Source organism: Sapajus apella, unplaced genomic scaffold, assembly GCF_009761245.1.
Source record: "Sapajus apella isolate SASKATOON/1434 unplaced genomic scaffold, GSC_monkey_1.0 scaffold159, whole genome shotgun sequence".
Taxonomy (NCBI): domain Eukaryota; kingdom Metazoa; phylum Chordata; class Mammalia; order Primates; family Cebidae; genus Sapajus; species Sapajus apella.
Window position 1 is genome coordinate 750,475 of NW_022437099.1, and position 25,083 is coordinate 775,557.

The following is a 25,083-nucleotide window of genomic DNA, read 5'->3' on the forward strand; positions in this document are numbered from 1 at the left end:
AAATACAAGTGGTCCTTCACCACCAACAGCATGAGAGCCACTGAAGTGGAGGTGAGCAGCCATTCCAGGAAGGAGGAACGGCAGAAATAGGATCCTGGGAGCAGAAACAGGCACTGCAGAGAGACTGCGAGGAGTGGGCTAGGGAGCAGAGAGCAGGTGATGGAGACAGCAGGTGATGGAGAAGGCAGGGCAAGGCTGGCCTTGGAAAACACCGCCAGGCAGAGGAGAAGGCGAGGAGTGAGTGTGACCACAAACTGTTTCACAAGCCGCATGTCCAAAAGTGCTTGAACACAGAAGTATTATTAAATTGGGTCTATTTTACAGACAAATCTTGGTAGAGAATAACTTTCAAGCTGATACAGCGTCCACCACTGAAATACCAATTACCAAAGTAGTAAATGGAAAATGAGAAAATAAAAGCTGAAAACTAGTCAGCCAAACTCAGCTTCTCTGGAACAATAAAATGTCCTGAGCAAGTTATCAAAGCACCCAAAGAAGTGAAATAACCACTCCCGTGCCCCACCATGTCCCCGTGCTCACCGCACTGCTGGGCAACTGCCACCATCGTATAGTGGCGGATCAAGCTGGCCACGAAGGGCAGGGCACTGGGCCGCAGGTCCTTAATGACGGCGGACATGAAGGCGCCCGTCAGGGCCTGCTCAAACGTCTTCCGGGCTGGAGTGTCCTGGGCTTTGTAGCGATGTGAGATGATGACGTTGGGGATGGTCTTTTCTGTAAAGCTGAAAGACAAAATCAGATCCGGCATCACAACACCCATCTCCTGAGCTGATGACTCCACCAGGACTTCTTTTTAAATTTTTAATCTACCTGTTTCCCTCTTATTCAGACAGGCCTGGGCAAGGTCATTTCTCTGCTTTAATTTCAGCAACACGTGGACAGAGTCTCACTCTGTCGCCCAGGCTGGAGCGCAGTAGCACGATCTGGGCTCACCGCAACCTTTGCCTCCCGGGTTCAAATGATTCTCCTGCCCCAGCCTCCCAAGTAGCTGGGATTACAGGTGCCCTTCACCACACCCAGCTAATTTTTCTAGTATTTTTAGTAGAGACGGGGTTTCACCATGTTGGCAAGGCTGGTTTCGATGGTCTCAAACTCCTGACCTCAGGTGATCCACCTGCTTCAGCCTCCCAATGTACTGGGATTACAGGCATGGGCCACTGTGCTTGGCCTTTTTTTTTTTTTTTTTTTTTTTTTTAATTTTAATCTATTTATTTAGAGACTGGGTTATTTTGTATTTTGGGTAGAGACAGAGTGCCACTGTATTGCCAAGGCTGGTCTGGAACTCCTGGGCTCAAGCGATCTACCTGACTCGCCCTCCCAAAGTGCTGGGATTACAGGCATGAGCCACTGTGGCCTGGCCCTCACAGATCTTGATTTCTAACATGGTTAACAACGCCTTCTCTTTTTTAATCCACGTCAGTCTCACAAGAGGCTTTTCAATTTTTTTTTTTTTTTTTTTTTTTGAGACGAAGTCTCACTCCGTCTCCAGGCTGGAGTACAGTGGCGCGATCTCAGCTCACTGCAACCTCTGTCTCCCAGGTTTAAGTGATTCTTCTGCCTCAGTCTCCCAAGTAGCTGGGACTACAGGCATGCACCACCACGTCCAGCGAATTTTTGTATTTTTAGTGGAGATGGGGTTTCACCATGTTGGCCAGGGATGGTGTTGATCTCCTGACCTTGTTATTTGCTCGCCTCAGCCTCCCAAAGTGCTAGGATTACAGGCATGAGCCACTGTGCCCGACCGAGGCTTTTCAATTTTATGATCTTCCCAGAGAACCAACTTTGGCTTTATTGAGCCATTCTACTGCATTTGTGTTTGTTTACTTTTTCTGACTTTTAACTCAAGTTTCAACATTTGTTCTTTTCTATGCTGATTTTTAACAGCTTTCCTGAGGTATATTCATGGGCCATGGAATAGATGCATTTTAATTATACAGTTCAGTGGGTTTTAGTAAATGAGTACAGTTGTGTAAACCATCACTACAATGCAATTTTAAAACTTCATCCCAAAACATCAGTCCCCACTCCTACTCCCCAGGCAACCCCTGATCTGCAATCTCTGCTTTGTCTTTGCTACAAATTTCACATAAACGAAATCACGTAACAATCTTGGGTTTGGCTTCGTTTTCTCGGCATGACTTTTGAGATGACACGCCCATGCTGGCTGAAGCTCCCCGCTTTTCATAGCTGGGTTGTGTCCATCTGCCACATTCTGTGTATTTGCCAGATGACAAAAATGCAGCTTGTTCCCAGTCTATTATGATTTAAAAATGTAGCTGGTTTCCGGTCTATTATGGTTAGTCAAGGCTGTAAGTTTCCCTTTGAATATCACTTTAGCTGCAACCCATTCACATTTGGTCACGAATTGTCATTTTCCTGGCTTTTTCCTTCTCCCACCTCTGATCTTCCATAGAGATCATAGAGAAACTTTCTGTCTGAATGAAGTTCATCCTCTAGAATGCTCTTCACTGAAGATGTGCTGATGGCAGATTTCTTTTTTTATCTGAAAACATCTTTCATCCTTATTCATGTGTCATATTGCACCAGATATATGATTCTAAGTTGGCAATTCTTTTCTTTCAGACTAAAGATTTACTCCATGGTTCAGTGGCTTTCACAGCTTCCAAGTGATCATTCATTTGAATGTCATCTTTTTGTTGTGCCGTCTTTTAAGATTTTTCCTTTGTTTCCGATTTGTAGTTGTTTCGCTACAGTTTGCCTATGTGGATTACTTTTTATTTATCCTGCTTTGGATTCACTGAACATCTTGAATCTGTGCACTAACTTTTTCATCAGTTCTGGAAAATTCTCAGTCATTATGTCTCTCTGCTCTTTTTTCAGGGTTTCAAGTAAATGATGTTATTTCCCTCTACTCTTCATGTCTCTTACTCTCTTTATTGAATTTTCCATCTTTTTCTCTCTCTGCATGCATTCTAGATAAGTATTTGACAACTTCTTAAAGGTTCTCTAAAGTTTTTGGGCAATATTTATTGGGTTTCTATTTCTTAGAGATATTTTCAAGTTTCTCTTTCATTAATTTAAACATTCTAAGCATAGTCAACCTAGTTCTAATAATCCTAACACCTGAAGCCTGTGCAGCTATTTCTGCCTTTCATTTGTTCTGCTGGCTCTTACACATGTTGCTTTACTTCCTTGTGCATTCGATTACCTTGACTCCTCTCTCTCTCTTCAATGTCCTTTAGACAACTGAGCACCTACCATAAACTCAGCATCACTTCTGATGCTGCGAGGAATGTGAAAATTGACAAGAAAAATCCATCCCTTGAAACTTACAACGCAGAAAGATGGTATACATGTGTTCCCTCAAAAGATCATTACATTAAGGTCATGCACAGTCTCAAGAGATAAAAGCAAGATACAGACATCATAAGAAATATTTGGAGAAAAATCACTGCAAACTGAAAATGCAGAGGGTCCACTGGATGCCTTTCAGATGTCAGCTGCTGTGGACAGAATGTGAGACAAAGGGAGGGAGAAGGGACATGACCTTTGATTTCTTCATGCTTACAAACTAATAGAGGAGGTGACAAGACACAATAAAGGCAGGTGACAACTGCGATGCCTTCTGGTTCTCAAGCACCCAGTTCTCTTTTCCATTTTCTCTAAGGCCCCAAGGAGGAGGAGTAGGTAGATAATATGGCATCTGCCGGACTTAAAGGAGTCTGCTCCTAGCACCAGGAAACCTGGGAGCCCCTCTGGAGCCCCAATTCCTAAAGCCGGATCCACCCAATCACGAGGAAGGAAATGGCCGACATACTTGGGGTGTGCCAGGAGCTGGTACAGGGCGTGTTTGTTGTCCTCCAGGCTCATCATGGCCACCAGGAAGCACTTGATCACTTCCCACGCCTGCCTCCGGTAGTAGGGCTCAGTGTTGGCACTTTTCAGGCAGTCCAGAGCAGTTTCAATGGCCTATGATCAAGACACAAAGAAACTGCAGTTTGTGCTCAAAATTACATGATTGTAAAAAGCTTTCACTGAAAGTATCTGCAGCACCCAGAAGACTCTTAATGCATATATCTAAACAGGTGCCTTAACCAACTAAGCCACAGCACTAGCTTCATGTGTATTTGCTTTTGAAGAGAACACAGTGGGCCAATGCAGCCTAACAGGTATTCAGTAGATGAAGCTTCCAAAAGAGGCGGTAGAAGTATCATAAAATAAATAACTGCACAGTTCAAAGTAAAATGCAAGATGGAGTTGAACAATTTCATGTTCAAATAGCCAATGGCAGATTACAGAAACTAAGTGAACTCGGAGAGCCTCTTGTGGTAGATTTGCTGGGTTAAACCAGATTCTGCCTCACCCACACACACTCATCAAGGTCCTAATAATAATAATGAACTTTCTGCAAAGCATACTTTGCTGTGTGTAGATTCGAAACTGAAAGACGGCGTTCTTAAGCTTTTACTAAACTCACTCTTTAAGAAAGAAAAAGGTTTACATCATTTTTTTCAGAAAGCCTACATAACTACACGCACACATTTTTATTCTATTCATTCCAATGGGGTTGACTGAGATAGCAGTGAAGACACAATCACACACCAAAGTAATCTGAAGCCTTTAACAGCCAAGATGCTCACCTTAACAATAATTACGTACATATACATCAAATAACTAATCTTTGTTAACAATTTACCCAGACCCTGTGTGAGGAACCAGGAGAGGCTGACGACAGGGAAAGAGGCCCTCCCCTCCCGCCCTGCCAGGCTCGGAGACACACAGCGCACATAACATGACAACAGCTCCTACCCGGATGAACTCTGGCTTGTCTGTGCTTTTCTGCGGTACTGCGGAACTGTCTGGGATCTGGTCAGTTAACAGTCACAAATGATGATACTTTCTAAAATTTTATTTTTAAGAATCAATATAACCTATGAGCCAATTACCTGCCAAAAAGAATCAAGGACTGCCAAGGGCTCCAAAAGCACAGAATGGTTTAATGGAAACTCACTGGCGTGTGGCTTGGCCATGCTAATCTTTCCCTTTACCGATGGACTCCTTAGCTCTGCAGGGTGTGCTGCAGCCAACACCCGCCTGCAGGCCAGCAGGATGTCCTGCTCAGAAAAAAGGCCTTGGCAGGCACCACGGTGAGCCTCTGTAAGGGAGCCTGGACCCTTACGGTCCTATCTCACACCTTTCTGCAAAAACCTGATTTCTTCCAGACTTCAGCTGCTTTGGGGCAAAACTACTTCTAAAGGGATTTTGGTGGGGTGGGGGAGGGAAGCTCTTAGTCTATACAGAGTCAAACAGAAGACGCTTTAGTTTGCACTACTAATACTAACCTTATCACGGATGCAGCTAAGCAAGCAGAATTTTATCTCAAGGAAATTACCAGGATGTGGGAAACTACTGCGGGTACAAGGATGTTACTATTTTCAAAAAAAGACAGAATTTGAGCCATCTGATTCTCTTAGGAGGAAAGTTGCATTCATTTGCAAAGTACATGGATAAAGGTTTGAGTTAGAGGCTGAGACTGCACCCACCCTGAGGCTGGAGAGGGAACAGTGCTTCATCAGGTGGGAGTTGGGGAGGACTGGGGATGAGGCGCAGGCTTGAGGAAGTTGGGGGGACAGGCAGAGTGAGATGATGACAGAAAACAAGTCCAGAGTGACGCTTATCTGTACTGGCATCTCCCTCCCCAATGTTTAGTTATGAACACAGAAGCTACTATATGGGCACATGTCTTCTACAGAGGTAAACAGGCCCAGTGCTACACCACGATGCAACAGGGCAAGACAGAATTAGCCAGAGCAAAGGGAGGGAGGCCACCAATGCTGGCTGAAGATCAGATCTGTGAGAGGTTCAGGACCCCAGCAGGCAGCCAGCTTACTGAAACGCCCAACTCAGGCAGATCCATTCAAAAGGCTACCATCACATCCTTAAAAAAAAAAATACCCAATACACAACCGCTAGATGATGTCCTGCAAAGACATGGAAACAAGTACTGACACCATGGGGGTAAGGGCTGGTGACAGAGTCGGGGAAAAGCCAATGTGACAACCAGATGATGCTGACACAGGACTAGGACACGGCAGTGGGCTGGACACTCCAGCAGGGTGCGGGGGCACTGTCTGCTTTTCACACAATAAAACTAGAGTCTCCAACGGGCCTAAGAGAGACCCAGGAACTGTCAGCAGTGGAATGAGAGCCAGAAATGAGACAGCGCAAGCTGCATTTGGATGGCGACTGGGAGAAAGTGAGGCACTGCGTGTGGCTGCAAACAGAGACAGGCATGGACTCTACTCAGGTTCTCAGTAAGCCTGCGGGCGTCAGAATGGATGCAGTTAACGGCGGGATGTGCTGGCATCTCCTCCTGGTCACCAGGAGACGGGGCTGCTCCGGAGTCCCAAGTTCTCAGGTGACACCCCTCTGCTGGCCTCCTGGTGTTAGGAAAGTTCCCCATGCCAACCAGGCTGATCATCTGATACATCTGGTTCTACTCAGAAACTGCCTCCACAAAACACACAGGCCTAATTAATAATTTCACAGAGACTGAAACATAGTATCTTCACAAGGCTTAAAACGAAAGGACACTGTCACAAGGCTCCAAGCTTACCTTCTCCATGGGGAGCTGGAGAGAGGCTTTACAGTCGGAAAACTCCACAGTGATGCTGGGGCCCTGAACTTCAGTCACAACATAGTGCAGCTTCTGCGACTCCTTCAGCATCTTCCTGTTACTGCCGCCAAACTTACCGAGGACACGGTAGGCCACGTGGGAGATGCTGTCAGCAGGGTTGCGTAAGGTGCGCCACAGAGCCTAAAAATCAGCGTGCTTTCATTAAGGTCCTCTTAAGGTAACGCCTTCACAAGGTTTGGATAAAAACTCAAAGGGGGGCCAGGCGTAATGGCTCACACCTGCAATTCCAGCGCTTTGGGAGGCCAAGGCGGGTGGATCACCTGAGGTCAGGAGTTTGAAACCAGCCTGGCCCAGAGGGCAAAATCCCGTTTCTACTAAATATAAAAAAATTCGCCAGGCATAGTGGCAGGCACCTGCAATCCCAGCTACTTGGGAGGCTGAGGCAGGAGAATCACTTGAACCCAAGAGGTTTCAGTAAGCCAAGACTGAGCTACTGCACTCTAGCCTGGGCAACAGAGCAAGACTGTGTCGAAAAAAAAACTCAAAGTGATGAAACACTGCTTGGCAACAATCCTTCCTTCCACCTCTGTCCCCAAACACACAGTTCTTCCTTCTTTGGGGAAACCAACGTTATTAATTTGCGTATTCTTACAAGAAAATTTTATGTCCTTATAAAGTAAATGTGTAAATATAAATGTTCACCCATGCTCCTGGAATATAAACAGTAGCGTATTATGAGTGGTGCAGAGCTCTCAAGCAAGAAAACTAAGCAGTATCTTGTTTAGGCACGTGCTATATAAAAGTGGGTGGGGAGGAGCATGCAGGTGGATGCGACTTAGTGGTGAGGTTCCAGTCCTGGGTGGGATGGCAACTTCTCAGGTTAAGTCTATTTATTAAGCTTTATAGCTTACAAACATGGTATCAATTGTCTTGTGCACTTCAAATCTTACAACAGAAAGGGTGTTAAAGGAAAAACATGATCACAAAGGCATCTGCATTACAGGACTACTGGGAAGAAGTTAACATGGACCCTGCATTTAAGAAACACGCACACTCGTCCGGGCGCGGTGGCTCATGCCTGTAATCCCAGCATTTTGGGAAGCCAAAGTGAGCCAATCACAAGGTCAGGAAGCTCAAGACTTGTCTGGCCAATATAGTGAAAGCTCGTCTCTACTAAAAATGTAAAAATTGGCCAGTCGGCCGGGCGCGGTGGCTCAAGCCTGTAATCCCAGCACTTTGGAAGGCCAAGGCGGGTGGATCACGAGGTCAAGAGATCGAGACCATCCTGGTCAACATGGTGAAACCCCGTCTCTACTAAAAATACAAAAAATTAGCTGGGCATGGTGGTGCGTGCCTGTAATCCCAGCTACTCAGGAGGCTGAGGCAGGAGATTTACCTGAACCCAGGAGGCGGAGGTTGCGGTGAGCCGAGATTGTGCCATTGCACTCCCGCCTGGGTAACGTGAGTGAAACTCCGTCTCAAAAAAAAAAAAAAAAAAAAAAATTGGCCAGGCATGGCAGCAGGCACCTGCAGTCCCAGCTACTTGGGAGGCTGAGGCAGGAGAATCACTTGAACCTGGGAGGCAGAGGCTGAAGTAAGCCAAGATCGTACCACTGCACTCCAGCCTGGGTGACAGAGCGAGACTCCATCTCTAAAAATAAAGAAACATGCACATTCAACTATCCCAAAAAAACTCTAAATTTCTCCACATTTTTTCATCTGAATTATCAGAGGTCCTAAAAATTACTACAGTTCACTATGTAAGTCTATTTTCTTCCTTTTTTTTTTTGAGATGAAGTCTCACTCTGTCAATCAGGCTGGAGTGTAGCAGCACAATCTTGGCTTACTGCAACCTCCGTCTCCCAGGTCCTGAAGCAAGCAATCCTCCCACCTCAGCCTCCTGAGTAGCTCAGCCTCCTGAGCAGGATATGGTGCCCCACCATATCCCTGGCTAATTTTTTTGTTATTTCTTTTTAGTGCAGATGGGGTTTCATTACGTTGACCAGGCTGGTCTTGAACTCCCGACCTCAACTGATCCGCCCGCCTCAGCCTCCCAAAGTGCTGGGATTACAGGTGTGAGCCACCACGCCTGGCTGTAAATCTATTTTCTTAAATCACTTCCCATAACAATGCCAAATATTCATGTCTAGCAATATTCCTTAACATAAAATCTTGGTACCTTTCTCTAAACCAAGCAAAATTCCAATTTCTCTTATGTCCCGGTACATTCAAACATGCTTCTCTTTAATAACTGTCAGAAAGGTGGTCTAAGACCCCTTGCCGAATCCACCCTCCACCTGGCCCACCCAACCCTTGGGTGTCCTTAGGAGGGCGCAGTCCTGGGAACAAGCACGCCTTCCTGCTGTGCTTTAATGGCCTCAGCTGAATGATGGGACTGCGAGAGGCTGGTCATATGCTTTTCACCTGGAGGCCTGTGGTGGTTCCTGTGGCTTTGACCCTGTGTGTGTCTCTCCTGGGCTGTATGCCTTCTCATGGATGATGAGAAGGCCTAAGAACCACCTCCTCCCCCTCTCCCATATGCTGCTCATGCACCCTCGGTCAGGCACAGGGTCTGCCTTCTGGAACCAACACTACCGTTCTAAAGGCAGACTCTCGTCAATACTCCAGGTAACCAGCAGGGACTCTGAACCACCCCTATGCCATCTTTATTGTTTGTTTTTTTGAAGCAGGGTCTTGTTCTGTCACTCAGGTTGGACTGCAGTGGTTTAATCATGGCTCACTGTAGTCTAACCTGCTGAGTTCAACTGATTCTTCCACCACAACCTCCTGAGTAGCTGGGACTACAGGTGTGCACCCCCAAACCCAGCTGATTTTTTGTATTTTTAATAGAGATGGGATTTCACCATGTTGCCCAGGCTGATCTGGAACTCCTGGGCTCAAACAATGCTCCTGCTTCAGCCTCCCAAAGTGCTGGGATTACAGGTGTGAGCCACTGTGCCTGGCCCCTATGCCATCTTCTTACAGCCTAGATGAAGCCCAAGACCTAAATCTCAAGAAGGGAGGGGAAACCCCCCAACCTCAAACTCAAGTCCTAGCTGCAGTCTCTAATCTAATGTGTTGACTCCTAGGAGTAACTGAGCCTCCACCACCTAAAGCGGGCATTCTTACTCCAATCTGGGGTCAAATACCTGCTACTAAAGGGGCAGATGCTTTGAAACAGACAGCCTAATCCTCTAAAGATAACCAACCAGATCACAAATCAGTAACAGCAAAATATGAAGGAAAAACCTAACTTTAACATATGAACTTTTTTTTTTTTTTTGAGACAGAGTCTCGCTCTGTCACCCAGGCTGGAGTGCACTGGTACAATCTGCAATCACTGCAACCTCCACCTCCCAGGTTCCAGCAGTTCTCCTGCTCAGCCTCCTGAGTAACTGGAACTACAGGCACCTGCCACCATGCCTGGCTAATTTTTGTTATTTTTAGTAGAGACAGGATTTCACCATGTTGGCCAGGCTGGTCTTGAACTTCAGGACTCAAGTGATCCACCTGCCTCAGCCTCCCAAAGTGCTGGGATTACAGGCGTGAACTACCATGCCCGACCAACATATGAACTTTAATAAACAAAAATACAAATGTCTTCAAAACAACCTCCTTAATTATCTCTCTTTTTCCCTTCAGATAGGGTAGAGCAGATGCCTGTAGCTTCCCTTTAGTCAATATCCCTTTACTATGCAACTGAAGATCTTTCTTGGATAGAGAGGTTCTTGCTGGAAACAACAGTGGCCATATAGTAACCCTAACAGCTGCCTTCATCAGTCATCAACTTATTAGGAATATAACCCTCGTGAAAGCTCTCTGAAAAACAGGCAGTGCTGCAAAACAATGTCCATTCAATACCAACATTTCTTTACACATTTTTTTTTTCTTTTGAGACAGGGTCTGACTTTGTCGCCCAAACTGGAGTATAGCGGTGCAATCAGAGCCCTCTGAAGCCTCGTCCTCCCTGGGCTCAGGTGATCCTCCTGCCTGAGCCCCGAGTAGCTGGGATTATAGGTGTGGGTTACTATGCTTGGCTAATTTTTGTATTTTTTGTAGAGATGGGTTTTTACCACGTTGCCCAGGCAGGTCTCCAACTCCTAGGCTCAAGCGATCTGCCCTCTTCAGCCTCCCAAAGAAGAGATTACAGTCATGAAACACCGGCCTTTTTTACATAGTTCCATCCAACAAAAGACTCGCACAGACGAAGTAAGCAGAGAGTTGCACCAGTCCATCTTGCAGAGAGCCCACCCTTGAGTACAAAGAGCCCAATGCTGGCCCGCTGCTTCCGGGGAAGCAGCCCAGCTAACGCCCTCACTAGTCTTACCTGCATGAGCTCTGCGCGCACTGGCTGGATGTGGTCATAGAGGAAGTCGGGCTGCAGGTTGTCCACACACAGCTCCAGTGTCCTGAGGCCTTGGCTGACCAACGTCTGAGACCCGTTGAGCGCAGACACCAAGGGATCCATGAGCATGGGTAGGTATGGCAAGAGCGAGCTCAGCCGCACGGGGACGGTGAGACACAGCTCCACAAAGAGGTCCTTCATGTGCTGCTTGTGCAGGCCACTCTGCAGCATGTTCAGCCCTAGGGAAGAGGGTACAGCCGTCAGAGAGGGAAGGCGCTCCCTGGACTCGGACCCAGGTTAAACGCACAAAAGAACTGCCCCTCCTTCTCTCATGCATGCCAGCACGACTGCAGGGAGTCCTCTGCGCCCCTAGACTCCACCCTGTAACATCTGTCCCCATAACTGCATCCATGACCCCTTCTGAGTGGCAACAACAGGCCGAATGTAACTGTTATAAATTATAATCACAGTATTATACCCTTTTAATATTCTAATTTTTAAATTACGTTGTACTATCAGGCTTCCAGTAAATCAGTTGAGATCTATTCTCTGAACAGTTTTCAAAACTATTTTTTCGCATATTATAAATGGAGAGGAGCCTCCTTCTGATAAACTCCACCCTCCCCACCACTCATGAGGACAGTCAAGGATTTATTGAGTCCGTTCCTAATTGAGACAGTCCCACTGACAGCCAAGACTAGCTAGAAAGAGAAAGTTGTATGGCAGTGAACCCGAGGCAAGGCACATCCTGCGCAGCATGGGCAGGCAGGATGAAGGACGAGAACTCAGGGAGAAGAGAAGTCATCAGGGATGGCCTCACGGGGCACCAAAACCAGGTCCCAAATCCAAAGGATAAGGAGGATGGAAGAGGGCAAGGGGCTGAGTTCCCAGGACAGGATCAGCTTGAGGAACACACTTGGGGGCAGCTGAGAGCATAGGGGGAAATCAGACTGCACAGAACAGGAGCTTGGGTCAGGAATGACCAGAGACAGGGTTAAATGTGGACACGATGCCAGCTTGTGGGCCCCTCCCACGGCGGATTCATTGCCATTTCAGTCAAGAGATTCAAGGATGTCCCAGTTGCCTCCTGGGTATCCTATGTCACTTCTCTAAGGAAGTTAAGGAAATACATGGAAGGGTCAATCCCTTGTCAAGAGCTCACCTTGCCAAGAAGTGTAACGAATTCCTGGAACAGTGTTTCCAATCAGCTCACACCCCATAAGCATTCAACGAACCCAGATCCCCGTCAACTACGTACCTTGAGAGCATTCCTAATTATACAGGAATTACAAGATTCTGGCTATGCAAATCAGAAGTTAAATGAAAATATAAACTAACTGTAAGTCAACTTTGTCACGTGCTTTTTCTTTTTTTGTTCTGATTCTCTATTAATCAAGAGATCCTCGATCTTCCTAAACCACTAGAAACCACTTTCTAGACTTGCTTACCAAACACTATAAAAATGCAACCAAGCCCTAACCAGGACAACTAAAACCTAAATCCCATTCAATGCTGTGGAGGGAGGGGAAGAGCCCAGCCCTGAAGAGAACGCCCTTCAAAGCCCCAATGGGGGACGGGGGCGGGGGGGCGCTATGTGCCACATGCCAACCCAGCAACCATGACCCTCACCAGTTACAGAGGATAAAGTCCAGCAATGAGGGTGGCTACACACATGACTAAATGGCACACAAGGCTAAAAGGCAACCAAAGTCAGTGCTCTGACCTTGCAGGAGGTTTGGAAGGAGAGGCAAGAACTCCTGATACAAGAGATCGTGGCTACCTCCACCAATAGAGCGAAACAGCGCCCGGAGCAGCAAGAAGTAGTTGTAGGGTTCCTTGGCGGTCTGTGCGAGCTCCATGGAGCTGTTCACAATCTTGTGCAAGTGAGGCTGCAGGTGGAGAAGACACAGATGAGTTCATACCCTCCAGACTCTGAAGTGTCACCGAGAGCAATGCAAGGCAATTGTGATGTGTTTACTCCAAAGCGGAAAACCAAACAAGCACATTCTAATCTTTACTTGACTCCAAATAGTTTACCTTAAACTTTATGTTGGTATCCGTAACAAATGAAATGCAAAAAGTAACCTGCAGGGGCTGGGTGCGGTGGTTCCTGCCTGTAATACTAGCACTTTGGGGAGGCCACGGTGGGCGGGATCACCTGAGGTCAGGAGTAAAGACCAGTTTGGCCAAGACAGTGAAGCCACGTCTATACTAAAAATGCAAAATTAGCAGGGCATGGTGGTGCACACCTGTAATCCCAGCTACTCGGGAAGCTGAGGCAGGAGTATCACTGGAGCCCAGGAGGCGGAGACTGCAGTGAGCCAAGATCATGCCACTGCACTCCAGCTTGGCTCACAAGAGTGAAATTCTGCCTAAAAAAACAAAAAAGTAACCTACAGGAACTGAAACTGGACTACCAATCAAATAAGATGTATGCAAAGTGTAAAAAACATCTCAAAAGATTACAGGGTTTTGGAAAACTGAAAAATTTTTTATATAAACCTTTAAAAAAAAACCACTCTACTAGATCACAGGAGCTTTAGTCAACATTTTAAACCATATTAACTTTTTATTTTATACTCAAATCCTGGTTTTGACATGTCACAGACTAAGTTTCACATGAAATTTTTTTGCATGTATATTTAAGTAACTATAAACTGTTGGTATAGTCACTGATACAATTCCAAATTTATTATGGTATATGGCATGATATATTTATTTTACAAAACTACATGTATTATTCTGGACAAAAAGTTATGTGAAAATTGCTCCTTGAATTTTTTTTTTGAACAACACTCCAACATTCTTTTTTTTTTTTTTTTTTTTTTTGAGATAGGGTCTCACTTTGTCTCCCAGGATGGAGGACGGTGGCACGATCTCAGTTCACTGCAACCTCCGCCTCCCAGGTTCAAGTAATTTTCCTCCCTCAGCCTCCCCAGTAGCTGGAATTACAGGCATGTGACCCCTCACCCAGCTAATTTTTTTCTATTTTTAGTAGAAATGGAGTCTCACCATGTTGGCCAGGCTGGTCTTGAACTCCTCCTGACCTCAGGTGATCTGCCCACCTTGGCCTCCTAAAGTGCTGGGATTACAGGGGTGAGCCACCACACGGCCACATTCCAACATTCTAATATTAGGTTTGTCCTGATAGGTTTTAACCTGGGCTTTTTGTTGTTGTTTTGCATGGTCATATCTAATGCTGGCAAAAACCGAATTATTTGAGGATAATGAATTATGTGGACACAGGTTATAATTAAATACTTTTTATCTTTAAATTTAAAAATAAGTATTTTCCCTTTTTTTTTTTTGGAGACAGGATCTCCCTCTATCACCCAGGCTGAAGTGCACCGCAGCCTTGACCTGAGCTCATTCAAACAATCCTTCTTCAGCCTCCTGAGTAGCTGGGACTACTGGTGCACACAACTACATCCAGTTGATTTTTTAAAAAATTAATTTTGTAGAGAAAGATCTCAATATGCTGCCCAGACTGGTCTTGAACTCTTGGGCTCAAGCAATCCTCCTGCCTCAGCCTCCCAAAGTGCTAAGATTATAAGATTATAGGCATGAGCTACCAGAGTTACCAAGGCTTGGGCAGTATTCTCCTTCTATTAACACAAAAGTTAAGACTGCTGACAAGCGATCACTACAGAACTGCAAAAAGAAAACAAAGAAAGCACCTCGTGAAAGCACAGGTTACTGGGGCTGTCTCACCATCTGCGCAATTACTCCCAATGAACAGATCTTGTTTACAACTTCAAATTTTCCCCTGTGAGAAAACATCTCTTTTGACACATTCAATTTTCATAGAAAGTAAGATGTTTTGCCACAATAGGGAGTGTATTTTTATAAGGTTTTTATTCTACCACTTGCTGCTTTTAGTGAGTGATGTAACCAGGGATAGGTTTTACCCATTCGCCAGACTCAAATAACAGGTGAGATCCTATTATATAGGATTAGTCATCTATGAAAATGGATGACGAGACACCTTCTGTAAAATGTTGTTAATAAAGAAGCACAGACTGATCAAAATTCTTAATTTAAAGGGGAAAAAGAAACAAACAGTCCTGAAATGTGTCGCTTTCATATTACCAAGACTGTGAACACAGAGAAGACACAAAACTTGAGTGATGGCTGGGCGAGGTGGCTCACACCTGTAATCCCAGCGCTTTGGGAAGCCGAGGCAGGTAGATCACAAGGTCAGGAGTTTGAGACCAGCCTGGCTAACATGGTGAAAACCCATCTCTACTAAAATACAAAAATTAGCCAAGCGTGGTGGCATGCACCTATAATCCAGCTACTCGGGAAGCTGAGACAAGAGAATTGCTTGAACCCGGGAGGTGGAGGTTGCAGTGAGCCAAGATAGCACCACTGCACTCCAGCCTGGGTGACAGACTCAAAAAAACCCCACCCCCCCAAAAACAAAAACAAAACCTGAGTGACGTGGACAACTGTCAATGTAACTAACCGCAGCACCAGTTTAAACTGGTTCAGCTTCATCTGAGTTGATTTCAGTTCCAACACACTCCAAGGCTGCAAGTGGCAAGCATGTGCAGGTGAACCAGGCATGTGTGATTAGTGACCCTGGGGCTCGCTGGAAGGAAAAGTTAACCACAGATGGAACCCAAGTACCTGGACCAAATGAAGAAACAAGGAGGGCCCCATTTTGTTGCAATAGGAACTTAAGGCCCAGTACTGCCTCTCTGCAGAGCTCAATCATTTTTCTATCTCCCTCACAGTTACTCGTCCTATAAAACCCACCCTGAGACCATAGCTCTGGGAGACAGATTTGAATGTGGTCTCCTGTGTCCTTGTCAACTGACCTCGCAATAAAGATGTTTTTTTTCCTGAAAAGCTGGTACCATGGTATTGGCTTCAATATGCATCTGGGAGTGAGACCATTGCTTGGAAACATAATCAGAACTGTCACACCACATTTGAGAGGTATGTGAAGACATTTTTTCCTTGTAGTTAGTTTATCTGCATCACTGAATTTTTTAAAAATAAGAACAATCTCCTCCTATTTTATTTGTGTAATCCAAAAAAAAATTAAGTTTAAAAAAGAAAATCAGTGGTGTCGATACTAGTAACACTACACTTGCTGGCCACAGAGTTCTGGATTTTTCAAGTTATGAGATAGATAAATTAGGTTCTGCTTAGAAATACATGGAATGTTTTTCACACTTGGCCCTTTCACACTTGGCAAATATTTACTATTTCAAAGAGCACTTTATAAAGAGTCACTACAGTTTCTGTTTAAAAGTGAAAATAAGAATTAAAAAAAAAAAAAAAAAAAAACCAAGCCAGGCACAGTGTCGAGTGACTGTAGTCCCAGTAACTGGGGAGGCTAAGGCAGGAGGACTGCTTGAGTCCAGAAGGCTGACCAGACTGGGCAACACAGTGAGGCCGTCTCTAACGACAACAGTAAAACCCTGAACAGAAGCACTACTTAGATTAAACGGACTTTACCTTCAGCATTTGTTCATTTTCAGCTGCGAAGAGGGAGACAGAGCCAAAGACCAGCTTAAACAGCTTGAGGTACAGGTTGGAGAGCTCCACATTGGAGCCCATTTCTGGCAGGCGATCAAGGAGATACTCCACCAGAATTGTAGCAAACAAAGCAGAGGTAGTAGGATTTGCCAAGAAGGAATTGGCAACAATCTGTCAAAATAAGAAACGCATGTGACAAAATTAATACCTTCCCTAAAGCAGCTTTAAGACAAAGTGGCGAGCTTCCCTAAAACATAAAATCGAAACTGTATCACACACTCCAAGAAATTTAATTATCCACCAAAGGAAAAAAATGGAATGGGTGTACTGAGCATTGAGCAGGGCAGTTGACTTCAATGACGTAATCTGTTATTTCATTCTCATCAACAAATACGAAGGACTACATTTAACACAATTTTTTTTTTGACACTTTGTGAGACGGGGTCTTGTTCTGTCACCCAGGCTGGATTGCAGTGATTTGACCTCAGCTGACTGCAGCCTCAACCTCATGGGCTCAAATAATCCTCCTGCCTCAACCTCCTGAGTAACTGGGACTACAGGTGTCTGCCACCAAACCCGGCTAATTTTTGTATTTTTTCTAGAGACTGGGTTTCACCATTGTTGCTCAGGCTGATCTTGAACTCTTAGGCTTAAGCAATCCTTGGCCTCCTAAAGTGCTGGGATAACAGGCATGAGCTATCGCACCTGGCCCACATATTTATTTCTACTAATGAAAGGAACTGATCTAAAGCATCTGAATCTTTTAAAAATTGTTTCAAGGCCGGTTGTGGTGGCTCATGCCTGTAATCCCAGAACTTTAGGAAGCTGAGGCAGGCAGATCACCTGAGGTCAGGAGTTCGAGACTAGTTTGACTAACATGGAGAAACCCTGTCTCTACTAGAAATACAAAATTAGCCGGGCGTGGTGGTGCATGCCTGTAATCCCAGCTACTCGGGAGGCTGAGGCAGGAGAATTGCTTGAACCTGAGAGGCAGAGGTTGCAGTGAGCTGAGATTGCACCATTGCACTCCAGCCTGGGCAACGAGAGCAAAACTCCATTTAAAAAAAAGAACAAAATTGTTTCAAGACATTATGGCCTAGTATTTCTTTAAATTTTTCTCTATTAAGCACATCTTTGGCTATATTGTTTTTAAAATGCTCAAGATAAATGAAAAAGTATTTAAGACATAAACAATTGTAAACTTAATGTTTAAACAACACTGAAAAAGGAGTTTTATACCTGAAGAGCGTAATTTTTTGAGATTCTCTCCACCATATAAGGGACCGTAGTTTGGAAGATTTCTTTGAACGTTAAGGGGTTCATCATTGTGAACACGCCAGCGAAGTGCTCCAATACCTCCTTCTCTTCTTTCATTCTCACAGTCTGGCAGTTGGCCACTCGAATGTACGTTTGTCCATTTCCTGCTATCTGGACCTAATACAGGGGAGAAAAGCCACCGCTGAGCATTAAAACTGAGCCTCTCTGAACATATTTCATTATATAACCAGATCAGTTATATACTTAAAATAGAACACTTAAATTAGATAATAAATGACCCCCTCCAAAATCTTTTAAATTCTTTCTCCCCTTAATTTTGGAATTTAAAAAAAAAAAAAAAAAAAAACCTATAGATGTTCAGACCATGAAAAATATTCATAAGTTTAAGTCTTATATTTCTATTGCATTCCGTTTACACCATCTGCCCCACAAAATGCACACATTTGGTCTCTTATAAATAAGGATTCCTACATAAATGCAGTGCTATGTTGTAGAACAAAGCACATTGGAGTATACGAACACTGTGGACCATCCAAATACTAACAGCTCTCACTGCCACCCCATCACTAGCACCTTTAGTACTAAGAGGTACTTTCCATATGGGAAAGCCTGGCTGGAGGGCACTTCCTTACCTGATAAATATCTAAAGCTTGCATTGCATACTTCACAAGTTTGATGTAAATTTGTGTCTCTTTGGGTTGTAATTGCTTGTTGGGAATGAACTGAGCTTCTGGAAAAGAGAGAGTATATTAAGTTAACTTGAATAAAACTCCCTTTATGAAAAGTATTGTTTGTCTACATAATTGATGGGCAGAATTACCACCAGGTGCTTTGCATGACGTTATGCCCCACGTGATTGTCTTGACACCACACACCAAGGTTTTGACCAAACTTCGACAGTCTGTGACTTGGAATGTCTGCTTGTCTTCCTTGTCCTTTTCTCCTTGCTTCTCAAAGGGAGGCACAGGGGCTGGGGTCACGGGGGTCGCAGGTGGAGGTGGCGGTGGGGGCGGAGGTGGGGCAGGGACGGGGGCTGGGGAGGGAGCAGGGCCAGGAGCTGCAGGAGCAGTGGGCACCCCGGGCAGAGTTGCTTCCACAGCTCCAAGTTCTGACTGAGGCTTGCACTTCTTAAAAATGGCAGAGAGTTGGTACCGAGCAATAGTGTGGAATTTGAGAACAAAAACCTAACGGGAAAAGAAATTCGAGGGGGAAGACAGAATTATTCCTCTTCGATAGGCCAACAAATACTGCTCAGATCACAGTAAAATAAGATGGGACTGACACCAGCTGCCAAACTCATGTTGCTTGTTTTAATGAGGTTGGTGTCAAAGGAATTGTGGCTTTTGCCATTACTTTTGATAAAACTGCAATTACTTTTGCACCAACCCAACAAAACTGGTGGAAGGCTGATAATATGTGGGCACCTCCTTTGTGCCAGGTATAAAGAAAAAGAAAAGTGCTGGTTACCTCCAACACCACCTCTGTTTTGCATGTGCGTCTGGCTCAGGAAGGCTGAGTGACTGGCCTGACAAGCAGGGCCTGGGTTTCACCCAGGACTGCAGACCTCGTCCCCCTGGGACCCCGCCAGCACCCCCAGGGCTCAGGAATCATATCCCTCACACTCTGGGTGTCTCCCCAGAGACGTCCTTGGCCAGTCAGCACCTGGCCACTATGCCCCCAGAAAAATAACTGTGCTAATTACTTGCCAGGAAGTGTGCTAAGAGCTTTCAAGCGCCATCTGATTTAACTCTCACAGTGATCTGGGAGGCAGATATCACCACCCCAGGTGAAAAGATGAAAAAACTGGTCCAAAGAAGTGAAGCATGTGGGGAGCCTGAGTCTGAACCTAGGTGGTTTAACTCCTGGGATCAAGCCTGGCGATGGAGCCGCCCCTGCAGCACTGGTTCAAGTTTAGCCACAAGCCAGGCACAGTGGCTCCTGCCTGTAATCCCAGCACTTTGGGAGGCTGAGGTGAGAGGACCACTTGAGGCCAGGAGTTCACGACCAGCCTGGCCAACATGGCAAAACCCTGTCTCTACTCTAATACAAGAGGTTCGCTGGGCGTGACAGCGCATGCCTTAATCCCAGCTACTTGGGAGGCTGAGGCATGAGAATCGCTTGAACCCAGGAGGCAGAGGTTGCAATGAGCTGAGATCAAGCCACTGCACTCCAGCCTAGGCAACAGAGCAAGGCTCTGTCTCAAAAAAAAAAAAAAAAAAAAAAGTTTAGCTAACAAACAGGATAGAGGGCAGGGTGGATGAAGCTCTTGGAAGAGCTGGTACCTCCAGCATCCGCATCAGGACGTCTCTCCCGTTGCCGCTCTCCTGCTCGCTCTTGGAGCGGATGCAGTCCACCAGGTTCAGCAGGAGCTTACAGGACATGGTCTGGATGCTGCTGGGAAGGGACTCATCATCGATGTTCTTAGCGAAGAGCTGGACGGCGAGGGAGAGGTCGCTGAGGGGCAGGTGCTGGCGGACGTGGTGCACGAGGTCGGCCAGTGTGCTGTAGGCGAGGGGCCTGCAGGCAGAGACCTCCACTAGTGCTCATTCTAGTGCTCATGCCTGCTGCAGCAGGCCATCAGTGACATCACCCTGTGCCCCAGGAACACCACTACTGGCACGGCACAGTTACATGGCCCATTTCCCCCACGTTACTCTCTCCCTTACTCCACGTTACTCTCTTTCTTATTGGAAGCAAAATATGACAAATATTGATTCATTTTTATAATGTAAAGATGATTAAATGTTTATTTTATGCTTTAGAAACAGTAATCACTATCACGACTACATTTTTTTTAAGTGTAAGAAACAAAGGTTATACAGACCCATACATTAAGATATTAGCAACACTACTCCATCTCTCTGTGCAGAACCAAAAGGTTTTCTTCCCTTCTTTCTTCCTGGTGGGTTATCAAATATTCTTTTTTTTTTTTTTTTTTTTAACAAAGATGCATTATATAAGAGCAAAAAACACTAAAAAGTCAGATAGTTTTATCTAAAATTTAAATCAAGATGATTCCTCTGATTTCTTCCTTTAAGCTAAACTACAAAAAGTAATCTAAGAGCTTTCCAAAAATCCTGCAATGCTTGGCCAGGCACTGTGGCTTACACCTGTAATCCCAGCACTTTAGGAGGCTGAGGCAGGGAGAATTGCGTGAACACAGGAGACACAGGTTGCAGTAAGCGGAGATTGTACCATTGCACTCCAGCCTGGGCAACAGTGCAAGACTCCATCTCACAAAAAAAAAAAAAAAAATCCTGCAATTCTAAACCTAACAGGTGTGTCAAGGCCTAACGGTCTGCATTCACTGAAACACTTGTAACATTAATTGCGAGTAACCAATGCACCTGGCATTTAACCAACCAGATATCATTGATTTAATCTCATACCTTAAAGTCTCCCGGGCAGTATATCCTGAGCCAATTAGTATGGATTCATCAAACAGCTTGTCCATGCAAGGAATGAACTCTAGAAGACAAATACCCATTGCACAGATCACTAACAAAACCAACTATACATTAAATTACTTTACAGTGTTTTCACAGTAGCCAACCCGCAGTCTGATGTACAATCCAGGTCTGAAAAGGGACAGAGGGGAGACCAGAAAGGCACAAGTGCTATTTCAGCCTAACACAACAGCTCTGCTGAACCACACCAACCACCTGCTATCAAAATACAGTCAGGGTCACGTTCAGGATCAGAGATCGGATTAAGAATAAATCAGCCTGGTGTCCCTGGCAGAGACCGCACCTCTAATACTTAACTGTGGGCACATCCCACCAACCTTAAACACCACCACCACGCTCCCAACCAGTTTGGAGAAGGGAAGGGGATCTCCTAAAGGCCCTAAATGCCCCTTTACTACCCTGAAGCATTGTGAAGACCTAAGGATATTTAGCTATGTAAATTACAAAAGTCCAGGTATTTTTACAATGTTCTCATAGGCATGAGTCCCAGGTTACGGTTCCTAATTCCCTGGATGATGCTGACCAGAATCCCCCCAGGGATACTCTCTTGCTCTATTCCTGCAGGTGGAACCACCCCTAAACTTACTCTCTGTGCCCTTGCAGGCCTGAACCTAACCAAGGTTCTATAGAAAAAGCTGGTCGCCACTCAGGGATAATTCAGGCCCTGAGGATGTGCAGGCAGGGATAGTGACAGCACATCCACCCTTCCCTTGGGGAGCTCTGTTAATACAATCATCCCAAAGGATGTTTAGGCGCTGGAATAAGCTTGACATAAAGCCAGCTGCACTAAGTCAAATAAACTATGTTTTATAGCTAATAGCTATTGAGGGTCAAAGGCATAAAAGAAATGCAGACGGCCAGGCACGGTGGCTCATGCCTGTAATCCAGCACTTTGGGAGGCTGAGGCAGGCAGATCACAAGTTCAGGAGTTCAAGAGCTGCCTGGCCAGCATGGTGAAATCCCATCTCTACTAAAAATACAAAAAATCAGCCGGGCATAGTAGTGCATTCCCATAGTCCCAGCTACTCAGGAGGCTGAGGCAGGAGAATTGCTTGAACCCAGCAGGCGGAGGTTGCAGTGAGCCAAGCTGAGATTGTGCCATTGCACTGCAGCCTGGGCAAAAGAGGGAGAAAATGTAAAAAAAAAAAAAAAAAAAAAAAAAAAAAAAAAAGACAGAAAGAAATGCAGACACTGAAATATATCTCTGGGTAACTCCACAGCCAGGCGGCACATGGAGGAGCAGCCACACGGAAGCAGCGACAAGCAGGCAGGCCCTTCTGAGGTGACAGGATGCCACAGTCCGTGAAGGCTGCAGTGAGGTGGCCAAAACAAAGGAGGCACAGAGGGGTGCAAAGGGCTTGGCCGTGACGTGGAGAACTTGCTAGAGCAGGTGGGAACACCCCCAGAGGGAGGAATGATGGGAGACTGAATTGTATGCCCACTGCTTTCCAGATCCTCTCCATGACCCAGAATCAGAATCTCTAGGAAAATGTGTAACTTGTTAAACTGGCAGGTTTTCTCAAACCACTGGCTCTTCAGAATGAGTGAAAACGGGCTAGGATTTGATCCCACCGCAGGCGCCAAAAAAGGTGAAGAGAAAATGTTTGTAAAAGTGGACGTTTTGACTGTAACACACAGTTAACATTTAACACAATTCTCGAAATGTTTCTTTCCACCAAAACTTTTTTGACTTGTAATGCTAACATATATTTAAGTATCAGGAACTACTAAAGGGCTTCAAACTAAAGTGTCCTATAATCTCTTGTTTAAAAAAAAAAAAAAAAAATCAAGCCAACTAGCAAAGGGAGTTTAAAAAAAAAAAAAGGAAGACTAAAAGCTGAACCCCAAAGTCTAATGTGATCAACCCCCGGAGAGCAGCAGCTTGGGAAGCCAGCAATCCTGGCAGCAGCCATGAACACTGATTAAAACCCCTCAGAAGGTGCCAGCTTGTGCAGTAAAGGGACAGAAGTGACCTGGTAAGCATGAGAAGGATTTTTAATCCGTTAGCAGATCTACGAGAATCTTCGTGCTACAAACGTCCCTAACCCATCTCTAAAATCCTTCTCACACAGCAGGAGTATTGGAAAGAGGTCAGGCACGGTGGCTCACACTTATAATCTCAGCACTCTGGGAGGCTGAGGCGGCCGAGTAACTTGAGGTCAGGAGTTTGAGACCAGCCTGGCCAACATGGTGAAACCCCATCTTCACTAAAAATACAAAAATTAAACGGGCATGGTGGCAGGTGCCTGTAATCCCAGTTACCCGAAAGGCTGAAGCAGGAGAACCGCGCCCAGCTGAGATCTAATGGTTTTGTGTCTGTGGGTTTTTTTTTTTTTGAGACAGAGTCTCGCTCTGTTACCAGGCGCCAGGCTGGAGTGCAGTGGTGCGATCTCGGCTCACCGCAACCTCCGCCTCCTTGGTTCAAGCAATTCTCCTGCCTCAGCCTCCCAAGTAGCTGGGACTACAGGCATGCACCACCATGCCCAGCTAATTTTTTGTATTTTAGTAGAGATGGGGTTTTGCCATGTTGGCCAGGATGGTCTCGATCTCTTGACCTTGTGATCCGCCCACATTGGCCTCCCAAAGTGATCTGATGGTTTTATAAGGGGGAGTTTCCCTGCACAAGCTCTCTTTGCCTGCCACCATCCACATAATATGTGACTTGCTCCTCCTTGCTCCTCCTTGCCTTCTACTATGATCATGAGGCATCCCTAGCCATGTGGAACTGTGAGTCCATGAAACCTTTTTTTTTTTTTTTTTTTTTTTTTTTTGGTAAACTGCCCAATCTCAGTATGTCTTTATCAACAGCATGAAAACAGACTAATACAGGGAGGCAGAGAAAAGAGGGAAAAGAATGAACCCAAGACAGCAATGAAGTTAGCAAGGACATGTGGAAACCTCACAGCACAACTATGGAATGTCAGCTGAGTCTGCAAAGATGGCCACAGGACTGGCACCCGCATTCAAGACAAGACAGGCTGAACGTACGGTTTCTCAGCTCAGTGGTGAGGATGTGTTTGGCAGCAATCAGAAGCTCCTTTCTGAGGTGTGCAGTCTCTGCTGGACAATTTGAAAGTAACTGGAGCATTCCTTTCACCATCTGTTGAGAATATTTAGTCACCAACTCCTGTAAGAACAGAGTGAGCAGAACAGAGTGAGAAGACAGAGTTAATGCAGAGTGTTAAGAAAAATTCAAATGTTATTGGCTTCTTAAAAATTCAGTAAGACCTTTGGGAGGCCAAGGCAAGCAGATCACATGAGGTCAGAGTTTGAGACCAGCCTGGCCCACATGGTGGAAACCCCGTCTCTACTAAAAATACAAAAATTGCCGGGCGCGGTGGCTCAAGCCTGTAATCCCAGCACTTTGGGAGGCCGAGGCGGGTGGATCACGAGGTCAAGAGATCGAGACCATCCCGGTCAACATGGTGAAACCCCGTCTCTACTAAAAATACAAAAATTAGCTGGGCATGGGGGCGCACGCCTGTAGTCCCAGCTACTCGGGAGGCTGAGGCAGGAGAATTACTTGAACCCAGGAGACGGAGGTTGCGGTGAGCCGAGATCGCGCCATTGCACTCCAGCCTGGGTAAAAAGAGCGAAACTCCGCCTCAAAAAAAAAAAAAAAAAAAAAAATTAGCTGGGCGTTGTGGCAGGCACCTGTAATCCAGCTACTTGGGAGGCTGAGGCAAGAGAACTGCTTGAACCTGGGGGTAAGAGGTTGCAGTGAGCCCAGATTACACCACTGTACTCCAGCCTGGGCAAAAGAGTGAGACTCGGCCGGGCGCGGTGGCTCACGCCTGTAATCCCAGCACTTTGGGAGGCCAAGGCGGGTGGATCACAAGGTCAAGAGATCGAGACCATCCTGGTCAACATGGTGAAACCCCGTCTCTATT

The 25,083-nt window shown here is 45.6% G+C and overlaps 1 protein-coding gene across 20 annotated transcripts in view; it reads right to left on the bottom strand.

The window, feature by feature from the left end:
- The window catches only part of TRRAP (transformation/transcription domain associated protein), a 135,680-nt gene that overhangs the window by 83,735 nt on the left and 26,862 nt on the right, over positions 1-25,083 (bottom strand). For 17 of the 20 annotated variants that reach the window (XR_004265030.1, XM_032266562.1, XM_032266576.1 and 14 more), the window contains 12 exons: positions 24,182-24,320; positions 21,116-21,194; positions 20,009-20,243; positions 18,547-18,910; positions 18,359-18,456; positions 17,688-17,882; positions 16,428-16,619; positions 12,685-12,850; positions 10,944-11,200; positions 6,596-6,796; positions 3,797-3,948; positions 541-740 (listed from right to left, as the gene is read on the bottom strand). Coding sequence is in view for 19 of the 20 variants with exons in the window: in XM_032266562.1 (XP_032122453.1) it covers positions 541-740; positions 3,797-3,948; positions 6,596-6,796; positions 10,944-11,200; positions 12,685-12,850; positions 16,428-16,619; positions 17,688-17,882; positions 18,359-18,456; positions 18,547-18,910; positions 20,009-20,243; positions 21,116-21,194; positions 24,182-24,320 (2,278 nt within the window). In the remaining variant the exon portion in view is untranslated. The remainder of the gene's footprint in view (positions 1-540; positions 741-3,796; positions 3,949-6,595; positions 6,797-10,943; positions 11,201-12,684; positions 12,851-16,427; positions 16,620-17,687; positions 17,883-18,358; positions 18,457-18,546; positions 18,911-20,008; positions 20,244-21,115; positions 21,195-24,181; positions 24,321-25,083) is intronic. The other 3 variants (XM_032266565.1, XM_032266575.1, XM_032266572.1) reach the window with 2 other exon arrangements.